The sequence below is a fragment of the Aquarana catesbeiana genome, linkage group LG10 (genome assembly GCF_042186555.1).
Source record: "Aquarana catesbeiana isolate 2022-GZ linkage group LG10, ASM4218655v1, whole genome shotgun sequence".
In the NCBI taxonomy this organism is placed as follows: Eukaryota; Metazoa; Chordata; class Amphibia; order Anura; family Ranidae; genus Aquarana; species Aquarana catesbeiana.
The window spans coordinates 30685737-30700444 of record NC_133333.1 but is presented as its reverse complement, the minus strand read 5'-3'; the positions used below and the strand labels follow the sequence as shown (position 1 = coordinate 30700444).

Genomic DNA, 14708 nt, shown 5'->3' with positions numbered 1-14708 from the left:
CCTTTAGCAGGTATAACTACACTATATTCCCAAAAGTATTGGGATGCCTGCTCTTAAACGCACATGAACTTTAATGGCATCCCTGTCTTAGTCCGTAGGGTTCAAATTTGAGTTGGCCCACCCTTTGCAGCTATAACTCCTTCAACTCTTCTGAGAAGGCTGTCCACAAGGTTTAGGAGTGTGTCTATGGGAATGTTTGACCATTCTTGCAGAAGCGCATTTGTGAGGTCAGACACTGATGTTGGACGAGAAGGCCTGGCTCACAGTCTCCGCTGTAATTCATCCCAATGGTGATTTATCAGGCTGAGGTTAGGACTCTGTGCAGGCCAGTCAAATTCCTCCACCCCACACTCGCTCATCCATGTCTTTATGGACCGTGACCATCAGACGGGACCAATAGTCCGCAGCTTAAACCTATTGACATCGGTCACTCAGCCGACACGTTCAGCTGGCAGATATGCACAAATATAATGATGTGCTGTTATCCATCCTCCACAGAATGGGGGTGCTCAGCACTTTAATAGGCCCTCTTCTATTATGCTGGAGGGTGCACCATCGGACAGGACCACTAGTTCTCAGCTTAAAGCCTCTGACATTGGTGGCTCAGCCGACACGTATCTTTGTCCATCCAATCCCAAAGGACTCTACTTTGTCCATTTTTTCTTTTATGTTTGAGCGTGCACCATCACCACTAGTACACAGCTTAACCACTTCAGCCCCGGAAGGTTTTACCCCCTCTCTGACCAGAGCACTTTTTACAATTTGGCACTGCGCTGCTTTAACTGGTAATTGCGCAGTCATGCAATGCTGTACCCAAACGAAATTTGCGTCCTTCCCCCCCCCCCACAAATAGAGCTTTCTTATGGTAGTATTTGATCACCTCTGTTTTTATTTATTTTTTTTAAAAAGATATTTTCAACTTTTTTATTAAATAAAATGCAATAAACTCAATTTTAGTCATACATTTAGGCCAAAAAGCATTCAGCCACATGTCTTGGGTAAAACAAAATTCAATAAGCGTATATTTATTGGTTTGCGCAAACGTTATAGCGTCTAAAAACTAGGGTACATTTTCTGGAATTTACGCAGCTTTTAGTTTGCCTCATTTCTTGAGGTGCTAAAATGGCAGAACAACCCCCCATGACCCCATTGTGGAAAGTAGACACCCCAAAGGAATTTTCTGAGAGGATTGTTGAGCACTAGGGATGAGCCGAATACCCCCCAGATCGGTTCGCACCAGAACCTGCGAACGGACCTAAAATTTGCGCGAACTCCTCCTCATCGTCCTCCTCCCTCCTCCTCCTCCTCCTTGTCCTCCTCCTCGTCGTCCTCATCCTCCTTCTCCTCCTCGTCCTCATCCTCCTTCTCCTCCTCCTCCTCCTCGTCGTCCTCATCCTCCTTCTCCTCGTCCTCATCCTCCTTCTCCTCGTCCTCATCCTCCTTCTCCTCGTCCTCCTCGTCCTCATCCTCCTCCTCGTCCTCCTCGTCCTCATCCTCCTCCTCGTCCTCCTCGTCCTCATCCTCCTTGTCGTCCTTGTCCTCATCCTCCTTCTTCTCTTCCTGCTCGTCGTCCTCCTCCTCCTTGTCGTCCTTGTCCTCATCCTCCTCCTCCTGTGATTCCCTTGTGTGATCTGAATTCAGATCAAACACCATGAAATAAAAAGCACATTTCTGGGCAGGAAAAGAAATGGATGTTTTCAATGTCTTAATTGCATCCAATGCAATCTTATGCTCAACGGTAATCACTTTATCCATCCTACAACTAATAGTAAAATAATGCTTAATGGCTTTTCTACATGTCAGACATCCTATGTGGTATATACATCCTTTGATGTCCGTGTAATCTCATCTATGTGGGGGAAACAACCCAGAAAATCAAGGATCGCATAGCACAACATCGCAGTACGATCCGACCCCCGCAGTACGATCCAACACCGCAGTACGATCCGACACCCGCAGTACGATCCGACCCCCGCAGTACGATCCGACACCACAGTACGATCCGACCCCCGCAGTACGATCCGACACCACAGTACGATCCGACACCACAGTACGATCCGACACCACAGTACGATCCGACACCCGCAGTATGATCCAACACCACAGTACGATCCGACACCACAGTACGATCCGACACCCGCAGTATGATCCAACACCGCAGTACAATCCGACACCCGCAGTACGATCCAACACCACAGTACGATCCGACACCCGCAGTACGATCCGACACCCGCAGTACGATCCGACACCACAGTACGATCCAACACCCGCAGTATGATCCAACACCCGCAGTACGATCCGACACCACAGTACGATCCAACACCCGCAGTATGATCCAACACCACAGTACGATCCGACACCCGCAGTACGATCCGACACCACAGTACGATCCGACCCCCGCAGTACGATCCGACACCCGCAGTACGATCCGACACCCGCAGTACGATCCGACACCACAGTACGATCCGACACCCGCAGTACGATCCGACACCCGCAGTACGATCCGACACCGCAGTACGATCCGACACCCGCAGTACGATCCGACACCACAGTACGATCCAACACCCGCAGTATGATCCAACACCACAGTACGATCCGACACCCGCAGTACGATCCGACACCACAGTACGATCCGACACCCGCAGTACAATCCGACACCCGCAGTACGATCCGACACCACAGTACGATCCAACACCCGCAGTATGATCCAACACCGCAGTACAATCCGACACCCGCAGTACGATCCGACACCCGCAGTACGATCCGACACCCGCAGTACGATCCGACACCCGCAGTACGATCCGACACCCGCAGTACGATCCGACACCCGCAGTACGATCCGACACCCGCAGTACGATCCGACACCCGCAGTACGATCCGACACCACAGTACGATCCGACACCCGCAGTATGATCCAACACCGCAGTACAATCCGACACCCGCAGTACGATCCAACACCACAGTATGATCCGACACCCGCAGTACGATCCGACCCCCGCAGTACGATCCGACCCCCACAGTACGATCCAACACCACAGTACGATCCGACACCACAGTACGATCCGACACCCGCAGTACGATCCGACACCCGCAGTACGATCCAACACCACAGTACGATCCGACACCCGCAGTATGATCCGACACCCGCAGTACGATCCGACCCCCGCAGTACGATCCGACCCCCGCAGTACGATCCGACCCCCGCAGTATGATCCGACACCCGCAGTATGATCCGACACCCGCAGTATGATCCGACACCCGCAGTACGATCCGACACCCACAGTACGATCCGACCCCCGCAGTACGATCCGACCCCCGCAGTACGATCCAACACCGCAGTACGATCCGACCCCCGCAGTACGATCCGACCCCCGCAGTACGATCCAACACCGCAGTACGATCCGACACCCGCAGTACGATCCGACACCCGCAGTACGATCCGACCCCCGCAGTACGATCCGACCCCCGCAGTACGATCCGACCCCGCAGTACGATCCGACCCCCGCAGTACGATCCGACCCCCGCAGTACGATCCGACCCCGCAGTCAGGTCTCTGTCACGTCATTTCTCTGATATCGGACACAGAGATACCGATTTCCGGTTTATGGTTTTGGAGGAAATATCTGGTGATAAGAGGGGGAGGCGGATTTTGTAATTGAGGAAGTGTGAAGTGTGGTGGATGAATAAATGACAGTCCTACACCGGGGGGGTATAAATAGAGACTATGATCTATATTTATTCTCACAGATTGTGGATGCCGGGCACTTCAATGACCGGATATGTGATTTACTTTATATCTTCTGTACATTCAATAGAAGGAATTCCCGCTTCAGAGATCGGCCAATCAAACTACCGATGGAAATGGGTTGAGAAATCTGAGACTCCGCCCCCTTCCTATCCGCCACCTTTATGTGTGGAATATTTAAACATTTTGTATAATATAATAACCGCCATGTTTAGTATTACACAATCATCTGCGTTTGATTTTGTTTTGTCACGCGGTTTGGTTTCCCTTCTTCCCTTACAATAAATGGCTGACAGGGCCTCAGAAGCGTCCGCCTTTTCTCTGTAAATCCCGTCTCCGCCCTCCTCTCCTCCCCGTCTCCGCCCTCCTCTCCTCCCCCGTCTCCGCCCCCGTCTCCGCCCTCCTCTCCTCCCTCCTGGTGGTTGCAGGGCTCGTTGCTCTATAAACATTGGATTGCTGGGCGTTTCTTGCTTCCCCTGCGTGACAGTCTCGGCGCCCCCGTCCTCGGCTCCTCCCCCCGCACTCTCCGCCTGGCAGGAAGAAGAGATCATGGCTGCAGCTGACGGGGACGATTCTCTGTATCCCATCGCCGTCCTCATCGATGAGCTGCGGAATGAAGACGTGCAGGTGAGGAGCCGATATATTATTACCACCGCCTGGGGGCAGTGCAGGCCTGAGGAGGGGGAGACCTTCATCTTCTATTCCTGAGGCGGAGGGGCCCCTCATAGTGTAACATTGGAGGGGGGGGCCCCTTACCATGCAGGCCTGAGGAGGGGGAGACCTTCATCTTCTATTCCTGAGGCGGAGGGGCCCCTCATAGTGTAACATTGGAGGGGGGGCCCCTTACCATGCAGGCCCGAGGTGGAGGGGCCCCTCATAGTGTAACATTGGAGGGGGGCCCCTTTACCATGCAGGCCTGAGGCGGAGGGGCCCCTCATAGTGTAACATTGGAGGGGGGCCCTTACCATGCAGGCCTGAGGTGGAGGGGCCCCTCATAGTATCAGTATGGAGGCGGAGGGGCCCCTCATAGTGTAACATTGGAGGGGGGCCCCCTTACCATGCAGGCCTGAGGCGGAGGGGCCCCTCATAGTATCAGTATGGAGGCGGAGGGGCCCCTCATAGTGTAACATTGGAGGGGGGCCCCTTACCATGCAGGCCCGAGGTGGAGGGGCCCCTCATAGTGTAACATTGGAGGGGGGGCCCCTTACCATGCAGACCTGAGGTGGAGGGGCCCCTCATAGTGTAACATTGGAGGGGGGGCCCCTTACCATGCAGGCCCGAGGCGGAGGGGCCCCTTACAGTGTCTGTATGGAGGAGGAGGGGCCCTTACCCTGTATGATGACAGTGTGAGGGCCCTCTTGATGGTCAGGGGCCAATAGTCTGCAGGTATGAAGTGGAGGGGCCCTACAGTGGTTATTGAAAGGGGCCCTGAGGTGGAGGGGTCTCTCATGGAGTCAGTATGGGGGTCCCCTTATCTTTGTAGGAATAAAAAGTATGATGACCTCATCTGTATTAGGGGGAGCCTGAGGTCAGGGACCCCTCAGTGTCAGTATGGAGGAGGAGGGCCCCTGACCTGTCTTAGACAGGTATCTGCACCCCCCTCCCCCCTGAAAGGTGCCAAATGTGACACCGTAGGGGGAGGGGGGGTTCTGAAAAGCAGAGGTTCAAATTTTTGTGTGATCCTCCACTTTAAGTCAGCAGCTACAAATACTGCAGCTGCTGACTTTTAATAATCGGACACTTACCTGTCCCGGGGTCCAGCGGTGCGGGGGAACGAAGCCCCGCTCCTCTCCACCTCTGCTCAGCGGCGCCGGCATTGTAAGTGTGGGTGCCCGGCTGTGGCTTCACAGCCGGGCACCCACTGCGCATGCGCGAGCTGTGACTGGCAGCGCAATCATCTGGGACCTGTGACGTGTCCCAGATGATTGCCTAGAGGGAGGGGGGGAGGGGTGATCTTCCTTCCGGTGCCGAGGTAGGTGACGTAAGGAGCCGATGTGAGTAAGGAGGCAGACTACGAGGGACCCCCTAGCAACAGGCATTAAGAGGCGAGTAAAAAAGAATTTTTTTTTTTCCAAATTTTAATAATCGTTTTTAATGCAGCTGAAAAATGCTAAAATATTTTTAGGCGTGGAACGCCACTTTAACCGCCACTTTAACCGCCACTTTAACCGCCACTTTAACCGCCACTTTAACCGCCACTTTAACCGCCACTTTAACCGCCACTTTAACCGCCACTTTAACCGCCACTTTAACCGCCACTTTAACCGCCACTTTAACCGCCACTTTAAGTCAGTGGGTGGTATGTAGTGGTAGGATAGGGCACTATGTGGTGGCACGGCTGGCATTGAGCGCTATGTATCTGCCTGTGGACGGTGAGTGGCATGAAGTGGTAGGATAGGGCACTCTGTAGCGGCAGGGTGGCCTGTGGGCACGCTGTAGTGGCTGATGGGCACTCTGTAGCGGCTGGTTGGCCTGTGGGCACTGTAGCGGTTGGTGGGCACTATGTAGTGGTAGGATGGCCAGTGGTCATTGTCATTAAGGGTCAGAAAGAATTTTTCCAATGAATGTGAGGTGCCAGCCCATAGGAGGAGGACATTGTCAATGTACCTGACCCACAAGACCAGATGCGGGTGGGCCAGGGCATAGACGACATTATACGGTATCACGCCATGTCAGCCCATTTCTTTATTGCATGATACATCCCTTTTGGCATTTACCTTCTACCCTCCTCATGATTGGAGCCTTCGAGTCACTATCCAGTGACAGTTTAAGGTCGATTGATTGATTCAAATCCAGGATCTGTTGTTTCCAATAGATGTGAACCTAATAAGGGCTCTTTCACACGGGGCGGATCAGTGATGATCCGCCCTGTGAACACCCGCTTGCTCAGCGGGAATCGCTCCGCCGATCCCCGCTGAGCAGGAAGATGACAGGTCCATCACTGCACACTGTGCAGCGACGGACCTGTCAGAGTGCCGCTCTCCCCTATGGGGGGATCAGATGATGACGGACCGTAGTGTCCGTCATCACCCGATCCGATAACGGATGGAAAAGTAGGTTTTTCCTCCGTTACACTTTTCGGATCGGAGCGGGTCGGATGTCAGCGGACATGTCACCGCTGACATCCGACGCTCCATAGGGATACATTTATGTCCGTTTTTCATCCGAAAACGGAAGGATGAAAAACGGACATACGGATCGTCAGTGTGAAGGAGGCCAAAGCTCTGCAGACTTGGGTGGTGTAAGCCCCGCCAAGTCAACAAGATCTGGTGAGCCTCCCCCTGTTTGCGGTGGTGGTACCTCTGCTTTCTTCTTCACGATTTATATCGGTGGTTGGAACCCCTCGTGTTTTTAACGGGACTGCACATTCAATCGATCTTTTTCGAACTGTACATTTTTTTTATAGTGCAGTTATCATACTAGCACATTTTCACCAATTAGTCTCACTTTTTCTGAGTTTGGACTCACATTTTATTATGTATGAATCCTTCTTCATTTGATGTGTTTATGTTCAACATCAACACCTTCATTTCCATTTTTTACCATCATATTTATCTGTTGTAGAGTCGCCACACTAGCACATTTTTCAGAGATCTGTTTTCTGGTTTGATTCACATTTCACCATGTATGAATTTTTGTTTATTTGATGTATTTATGTTTAAAGTCACATTTATATCATTTTATACATGCACATTTGTTTTTGCAACCTTAGCGCTGCACTTAGTTACATATTCACAGTTTTAGCTTTTTGTCTACAGCTGTGCTGGCTGCCAGGTTGCAGGGTCACAGCGCACTATTCTTCTCACTTTGACATTGCGGTGGACAAATCTGACTCTAAGTGACACTTTAGAAAAAAATGCACTGATTACTGTATAAATGACACTGGCAGGGAAGGTGTTAACATCGGACGATCAAAGAGTTAAATGTTCCCTAGGAGAGGTGTTTGCTGAGGCTGTGGGGTTCCCCGCATTGAATTCGCAATAGCAGGAGATTTTGACCTGCTCTCTATGGAGCCGATTCACATATCTCCGCTGTGGTTCCGGTGTGAATTTGCACAGGAGCCCTGTGCGTCTTTTGGTCCGTTTCAGGTCCAAATTCAGTCTGAAATCTGACCTAAAACGGTAAACGGGGACGCACCGGACCCCTGCTGGGAGCCACATGCGAAGATAATGTGAAGCCAACATTACTATGTGGGGTCCTGTCACACTGAAGGAAAAGAGATCTGTGATTCAGCTTAGTTGAATCACAAGATCTCCCTTTCCTTTCCTGACAGATCTGCTGTTTGCCTTGTTGATCCGTCTCTCCTGTGAACGTTCGACGGGTCGCTGCAGCCATCGCGTCCGTCGGACCCGCTGATTGGCTTCCGCTGTGTCCAGTCACATCAGGAGCGGTGCCCCGGCCGCGCCCGAAACCATGTGCACGAAATTGCGTACTTGTACGTGATTTTGCGCAGCCGGGCCGGCCTGCCGCAGTATATATGCAATAGGCAGTCTGGAACTGGTTAAAATACTGAATTGTTTGGCGTTCTTACCGCAATCTTTGGTGACAGGAACTCTTTAAAAATGGAAGCCTTTTCTATTGATGACCACAGGAGCACGTGTTCCCTGGCTACTGAATTCTGGCAGGTGACTACCGCTGCCGGTATTGGCTGTCTCCTGAATGCTGCCATTGTGCACTGCTGTTGCTCCAAGCACTTGTTTCATAAGAGTTTAGTGAACCTTTTGTTCTCTATAAATGACCTTTTAATAAATAAATGCTCAACAATTTACACAGTTCATTACATAATGCACATTCAGAAGGAGCTTACAATCTACAGTAAGGTCCCTATCTCCCATACATATAGCAGGACCAATTTAGACAGTTAACCTATTGGGATGTCTTTGGGGTGTGGGAGGAAAGTGGGGAACCCAGCAGAATCCCATACAAGCACAGGGAGAACATGCCAACTCCATGCAGGTTGTGTCCTGGCCTGGATCCAAACCTCAATGGTTCAAGACTTGAGTTACTATGCTGCCCATTGGCTCCATTTTCGGTGCTGCACCAAAAAGATCTAGAAGAAGCGAAGTGTCCCTTGCAGGGCTTATTTTCAGTGAGAATGCAGTTCTGGGACTTCCAACACTGAATGCATCTAATGGAAACCGGTGTGCTGGAGGGTCCATTGATGCTGCCTGCTGGGGGTCTGTTTTAAGGGGTGTTTTGTTTCAGAGGGATCTATTGTTGCTTGATGGCTATTGTTGCTGGCTGTAGGGGATCTATTTTACTGTTTTTAATGTTATCCTTAACAAATTCCATACAAACTACCTAGCACCACAAAATGATACTTGGTTCTCTTTCTTTTAAAAGGGGTGGTCCTGGGAGGTGGGTGGAACCATGGAATGGTCCTTGGAGGTGGGTAGTGGGGGGTGGCACAGTTCTTGGAGGTGGAACGGTCCTTGTAGGTGGGTAGGGGGGTGGAACGGTCCTTGGAGGTGGAACCATTGAACGGTCCTTGGAGGTGGTTAGAGGGGGGGAACCATGGAACGGTCCTTGGAGGTGGGTACAGGGTGGAAAAAAGTGGTGACTTGAAGGAGGGGAGTACCTGCACCTATTCTGAGGAAAAAAGCCCTGGTCCCCATTTGAGGTTCTGACATTATTTCTTTTTTGTCTGCAGCTCCGTCTGAACAGTATTAAGAAGCTCTCCACAATTGCTTTGGCTTTGGGTGTAGAAAGGACCCGCAGTGAGCTTCTGCCATTCCTGACAGGTAAGTGTGTCTTATGGGAGAAGAGAACCGACTTTCTTTTGCTTAAAAATCGAAAATGGCATTTACTGTTTACACCAATTCTGAAAGAGGTGCTGTCTCTTGCCCATGCAGGAAAAATGGTCATATGGTTCTCCATACCTAAAAGTGACGGTTATTCTCCAAGGCTCCGTTCACACTTGTACCACTCTAAAGTCACGTGACTTTGGGGTGCAACTTGGATGTGACTTGTTGTCCCTCTGCAAATGCAGACCCACGTTTGCACCTATTCAGGTACGACTTATATGCAACGTTTGAGGGTTAACCTTGAAGTCTGTGGCCCTCACGATGCATGCAAGTCAGACCAAAGTAATGGAAGAACTACTTTTTGAAGTCGCTGCGACTTTAAAGCAGAGTTTTATTCAAAAGACATATGGCACGGGGGGGGGGGGGGGGGGGGAGAGACAGGTATTGTTCCCCACTTCTTTTCGGACCCTTCCTCCGCCGCTGGACCAATTAGAAAGCACAGCATGCTTCATGCATGCGCAGTAGGGAACTGGCTGTGAAGCCGAGAGGCTTCACTGACGGTTCCTTTAACAGGAATAGCGGCAGCTGCACCTGACATCTGATCTGAAGATCGGATCGACTGGGGTGCCGACATCGCGGGCTCCCTGGACAGGTAAGTGTCTATATATTAGGTCAGCAGCTGCAGTATTTGTAGCTGTACAAATACTTCCAGTAACACTGGAGATTGTTGTTTTGAATATGGGGGTTGGAGAGTGCAAAATCTGGTGCAGCTCTGCATACTAACCAATCGGCTTCCATTTGTATTTTTGTTAAAACTTAATTGAACAAGCTGAAGTTAGAAGCTAATTTATTGGCTGCCATGCACAGCTGCACCAGATTTTGCACTCTCCAGTTTTAGTAAATTCAACCTAAAGGGTGTCCTTACTTTTTTATATATTAAAAATTGTTACTAGCAGATTGATACACTGTGGAGGGGTTTAAATGAGAGGGACGGGCAAAGCTCTTTTGGCCATACTTCTGTGAGCTCCTGAAAGACAGAGCACAGAGCGGTGACTGACATTCCTTTGTCTTGCAGATACGATCTATGATGAAGATGAAGTGCTGCTGGCTTTGGCTGAACAGTTGGGGACCTTTACTTCACTGGTTGGGGGACCAGAGTATGTACACTGCTTACTGGTAGGTGTCCCTAAATCTACTGCCCTTATTTCTGATTTATAAGACCTTTTCCTCTATATCCCTGGTGCCCAATGGCCACATGCGGCCCTCAGACCTCAGCAGTCTGTAGTGGGAACATTGATTAGGGTAATCGTATTGATCTCTACTAGCCTCATTAACATGTTCCCACCTTCATATTGTCTTCTGCAGCATCTTTCACACCTTCATTTCCTCTGTTAGGTCTGCAGTCTCCTCAGGCATTATTTACAGTATCTCACAAAAGTCAGTACACCCCTGACATTTTTGTAAATATTTTATTCTATCTTTTCATGTGACAACACAGAAGAAATGACACTTTGCTACAATGTAAAGTAGTGAGAGTACAGCTTGTATAACAGTGTAAATTTGCTGTCCCCTCAAAATAACTCAACACACAGCCATTAATGTCTAAACCGCTGGCAACAAAAGTGAGTACACCCCTAAGTGAAAATGTCCAAATTGGGCCCAAAGTGTCAATATTTTGTGTGGCCACCATTATTTTCCAGCACTGCCTTAACTCTCTTGGGCATGGAGTTCACCAGAGCTTCACAGGTTGCCACTGGAGTTCTCTACCACTCCTCCATGACGACGTCATGGAGCTGGTGGATGTTAGAGACCTTGCACTCCTCCACCTTCTGTTTGAGGATGCCCCACAGATGCTCAATAGGGTTTAGGTCTGGAGACATGCTTGGCCAGTCCATCACCTTTACCCTCAGCTTCTTTCTTGGCCACCATGCTGCAGATCAGTTTCAGGGTCTTGGGAATCTTCTTATAGCTTAGGCCATCTTTATGTAGAGCAACAATTCTTTTTTTTCCAGATCCTCAGAGAGCTCTTTGCCATGAGGTGTCATGTTGAACTTCCAGTGACCAGTATGAGAGAGTGAGAGCGATAACAGTAAATTTAACACATCTGCTCCCCAGTCACACCTGAGACCTTGTAACACTAACAAATCACATGACAGCGGGGGAGGGAAAAAGGCTAATTGGACCCAATTTGGATATTTTCACTTAGGGGTGTACTTACTTTTGTTTACACAGCAAATTTACACTGTTATACAAGCTGTACACTCACTACTTTACATTGTAGCAAAGTGTCATTTCTTCAGTGTCACATGCAAAGGTAAAATATTTACAAAAATGTGAGGGGTGTACTGACTTTTCTGAGATATAGTGTGTGTAGATGGATCTCTATATGTATGTTTAACAAATTTTGGATAGATATATTCACTAGTAAGTGATTTTTAAACCCCCACTACTCCAAGCAGAAAAAACCATCATGGGGTTCCCATCCTTCATGCTCTTTCCATGTCAGTGATTCACTGGTGGAAAGTACTGGTGGCCATACACGCTTCAGTTAAATTATCCAATCAGTGTGAAAATAGATCAAAACAAAGACTTGGTTTAGATTGGATTTGAGTAGATTGTCGTTGTTTTGCTTCAAATGGCAGCACTCAGATGAAAGGGTTATACATTCAGCTCATCAGATTGTGAGGTTGCATGGTGAAAACAGACATGCGATTGATGCCTTTGCAGTCATAGTTTTCAACTGTCTCTTGAATTCCACTTCCCCATGTGACATACCGATTGATTGTGTGGTCTACTATCGATCAGAAAAGTCATCGATCATTTAGTAGTGTATGGCCACCATAAAGGAGAAGTAGGTCTAAAGCGCTTTCCTACTTCTCCTGTAGATTGCAGGAGAGCTCTTCGTTTTGCACTTCTGTGGACCCGTGTTTGGCTGTGGCCTGTTGGCTGATATCACTGAAGCCAGTCCAGGCTCTGGAGAGATCCCGACGTTAGAACCGGAGCCACTCAGGTGCCTGGACCAGCAACTGGCTCAACTCAACAAGCTGCTAAGAGCCTGAAACCAGTCGATCCCTCCCCCCCTGCACAGCCCGGCACTCCAGTGAGCACTGGAGGAGCAGAGAGCTGGTGACTGAACTTTTGATCGCTCAGTCAGTTGTCAGTGTAGAGGCAGCAGGGGACAGCTACTGCATCCACCTAGGTGAGGTATGATTGTTTATTTATTTTCTAATTCACAAACTTCTCTAAGGATCTGGATGATCCTTGCATGTATGTGTATATCTATCTCCATGGTAACTTCTGTATTTTTATCCTTGAAAGCCTACCTCCTGGTTGACCACAAAAAATAACGACTGACTTGTTTCTTATCTTCCAGCCACCGCTAGAGAGTTTGGCCACCGTTGAGGAGACAGTGGTGAGGGACAGAGCTGTGGAATCCCTCCGAGCCATTTCCCATGAACACTCTCCCGCCGACCTCGAGGCGCACTTTGTACCTCTGCTGAAGCGCTTGGCCAGCGGCGATTGGTTCACCTCACGCACTTCTGCATGCGGTCTGTTCAGCGTGTGTTATCCACGGGTCTCCAGCACCATAAAAGCAGAACTTAGACAGTAAGTAGACACACGGGGCAGGAAGCTGGGGGGAAAAGGTATCATGAAACTGGAGGACCTTGACAGGGGAGTGGTATGGTTGTGTGGTAAGGGAAGGCCCCGGGGGGGGGGGGGGGGCGCAGGGAGAATAAATCTGTAGATATGGGCAATGCCAATATCAACATTTTTGAAAATATCTTATGCAGTTTGTTAGATCAGTACAGATAAGTACCACCTAATATCTCTATTTTGATGTGGAATATCTCTGAAATGATGTGAGATCTAACATTAAAACCACTTGATCTTACCGGATCTAACGAATATCTATTAAGCTGAATGATTTTTGGCCAGACAATTTTATAAGGGGCGGGCAGCCCCCCCCTCATTACCACTTAATAAGTCTCTAATTATGTGAGATCTAACCTTAAAACCACTTGATCTTACCGGATCTAACAAATAGCTTCCAAAATAGCTAACCATTTGGTCAATTTTTTGATTGGGGGGGGGGGGCTGATGACGGGTTAGCCCCCCCAGCAAATAACTGTTAATATTGCTTCTTCTGTGTGAGATCTAACATAAACAACGGTTGATCTGACCTGATCTAACAAACTGCATAAGATTTTTTCAAAAATTTTGATATGGGGGGCTAACCTGGCAGAGGTCAGCCAGGGTGGATTTAATTTAAATCCCTACTAAAATAGCTTGTTTTAAATCAACTCAATTAAAATCATAATTTTTAAAGAGCAACTGTCATCTCTGTCCCGCAGCGGCTCCTCTGACCCGCTGTTGACTCACCGACAGTCCCATTCACTTTAATGGGAAGGCTGGTGATGCGGCAGTGACACAACAAGGTGAGGGACATGGCGGCTGCAGGTGAGTGGATGCCCCGCTAACAGGCGCTGCCATGATGAATCTGAAATGACAGGAGCTCTTTTTAAATGTCAGGACTTATTCTTGCTGGTAGTTGTAGTAGTTTTATATTGTAGGCCTGTAATTCTTAGTAAGAACGCACTTAAATCTGTCCAAACAAGAGTCTAGTAGATATCCCGGGTATGATAAAGTTTGAAACACGAAATCTTAAATTATAATAAATAACTATAAAAAAAAATATAATAATTTCCCCACAATTCACTATCGCTCAATTCTGCAAGTGATTCTTATTTACTATCGCTGTTTTCTAGCTGGTCTAAAACTGCTTTTTACGTAAAGGGACACTTTTTGGTTGCTATGGACATTCTCGAGTTTCAAGGCAGAAAGAACAGTATATATATATTATAAAAGTCCAGGCAGGGCACTGGACAAAGCCCTAGGGACAAAAGCGATGTGAAAGGATTTGATACAGTAATGTAATCTGTAAGATTACAGTGTTCTGTGTGGGTTTTTTTAATTTGCCGCTGGGCTCCGCCCCCATGCGCCAGAACACTCGCAGGAAACCAAGCCCGGCACACAGTACATCGGGCGGACAGAGCCCGCAGACACGGAAGGGGGATGGGGCAGACATGGAAGGGGGGCGGGGGCGGACACATCGCAGGATCCTGGGGACAAGGTAAGTAACCTGCACCCAGATCCTGGGATGTAATCCCGAGAGAGGCTCGGGGTTAGCACTAATGGTACTGAAATTTAACCCCAAGCCA

At 49.0% G+C, this 14708-nt stretch overlaps 1 protein-coding gene across 1 annotated transcript in view; it reads left to right on the top strand.

Annotated features, from left to right (window-relative positions):
- The first annotated feature begins 4152 nt into the window (after window positions 1–4152).
- Window positions 4153–14708, top strand: part of LOC141110528 (uncharacterized) — a 37119-nt gene continuing 26563 nt past the window's right edge. Inside the window, exons 1-4 of the mRNA XM_073601909.1 lie at window positions 4153–4372; window positions 9396–9486; window positions 10565–10665; window positions 12863–13095. Coding sequence (XP_073458010.1) covers window positions 4295–4372; window positions 9396–9486; window positions 10565–10665; window positions 12863–13095 — 503 coding nt within the window. The 5' untranslated portion in view covers window positions 4153–4294. The remainder of the gene's footprint in view (window positions 4373–9395; window positions 9487–10564; window positions 10666–12862; window positions 13096–14708) is intronic.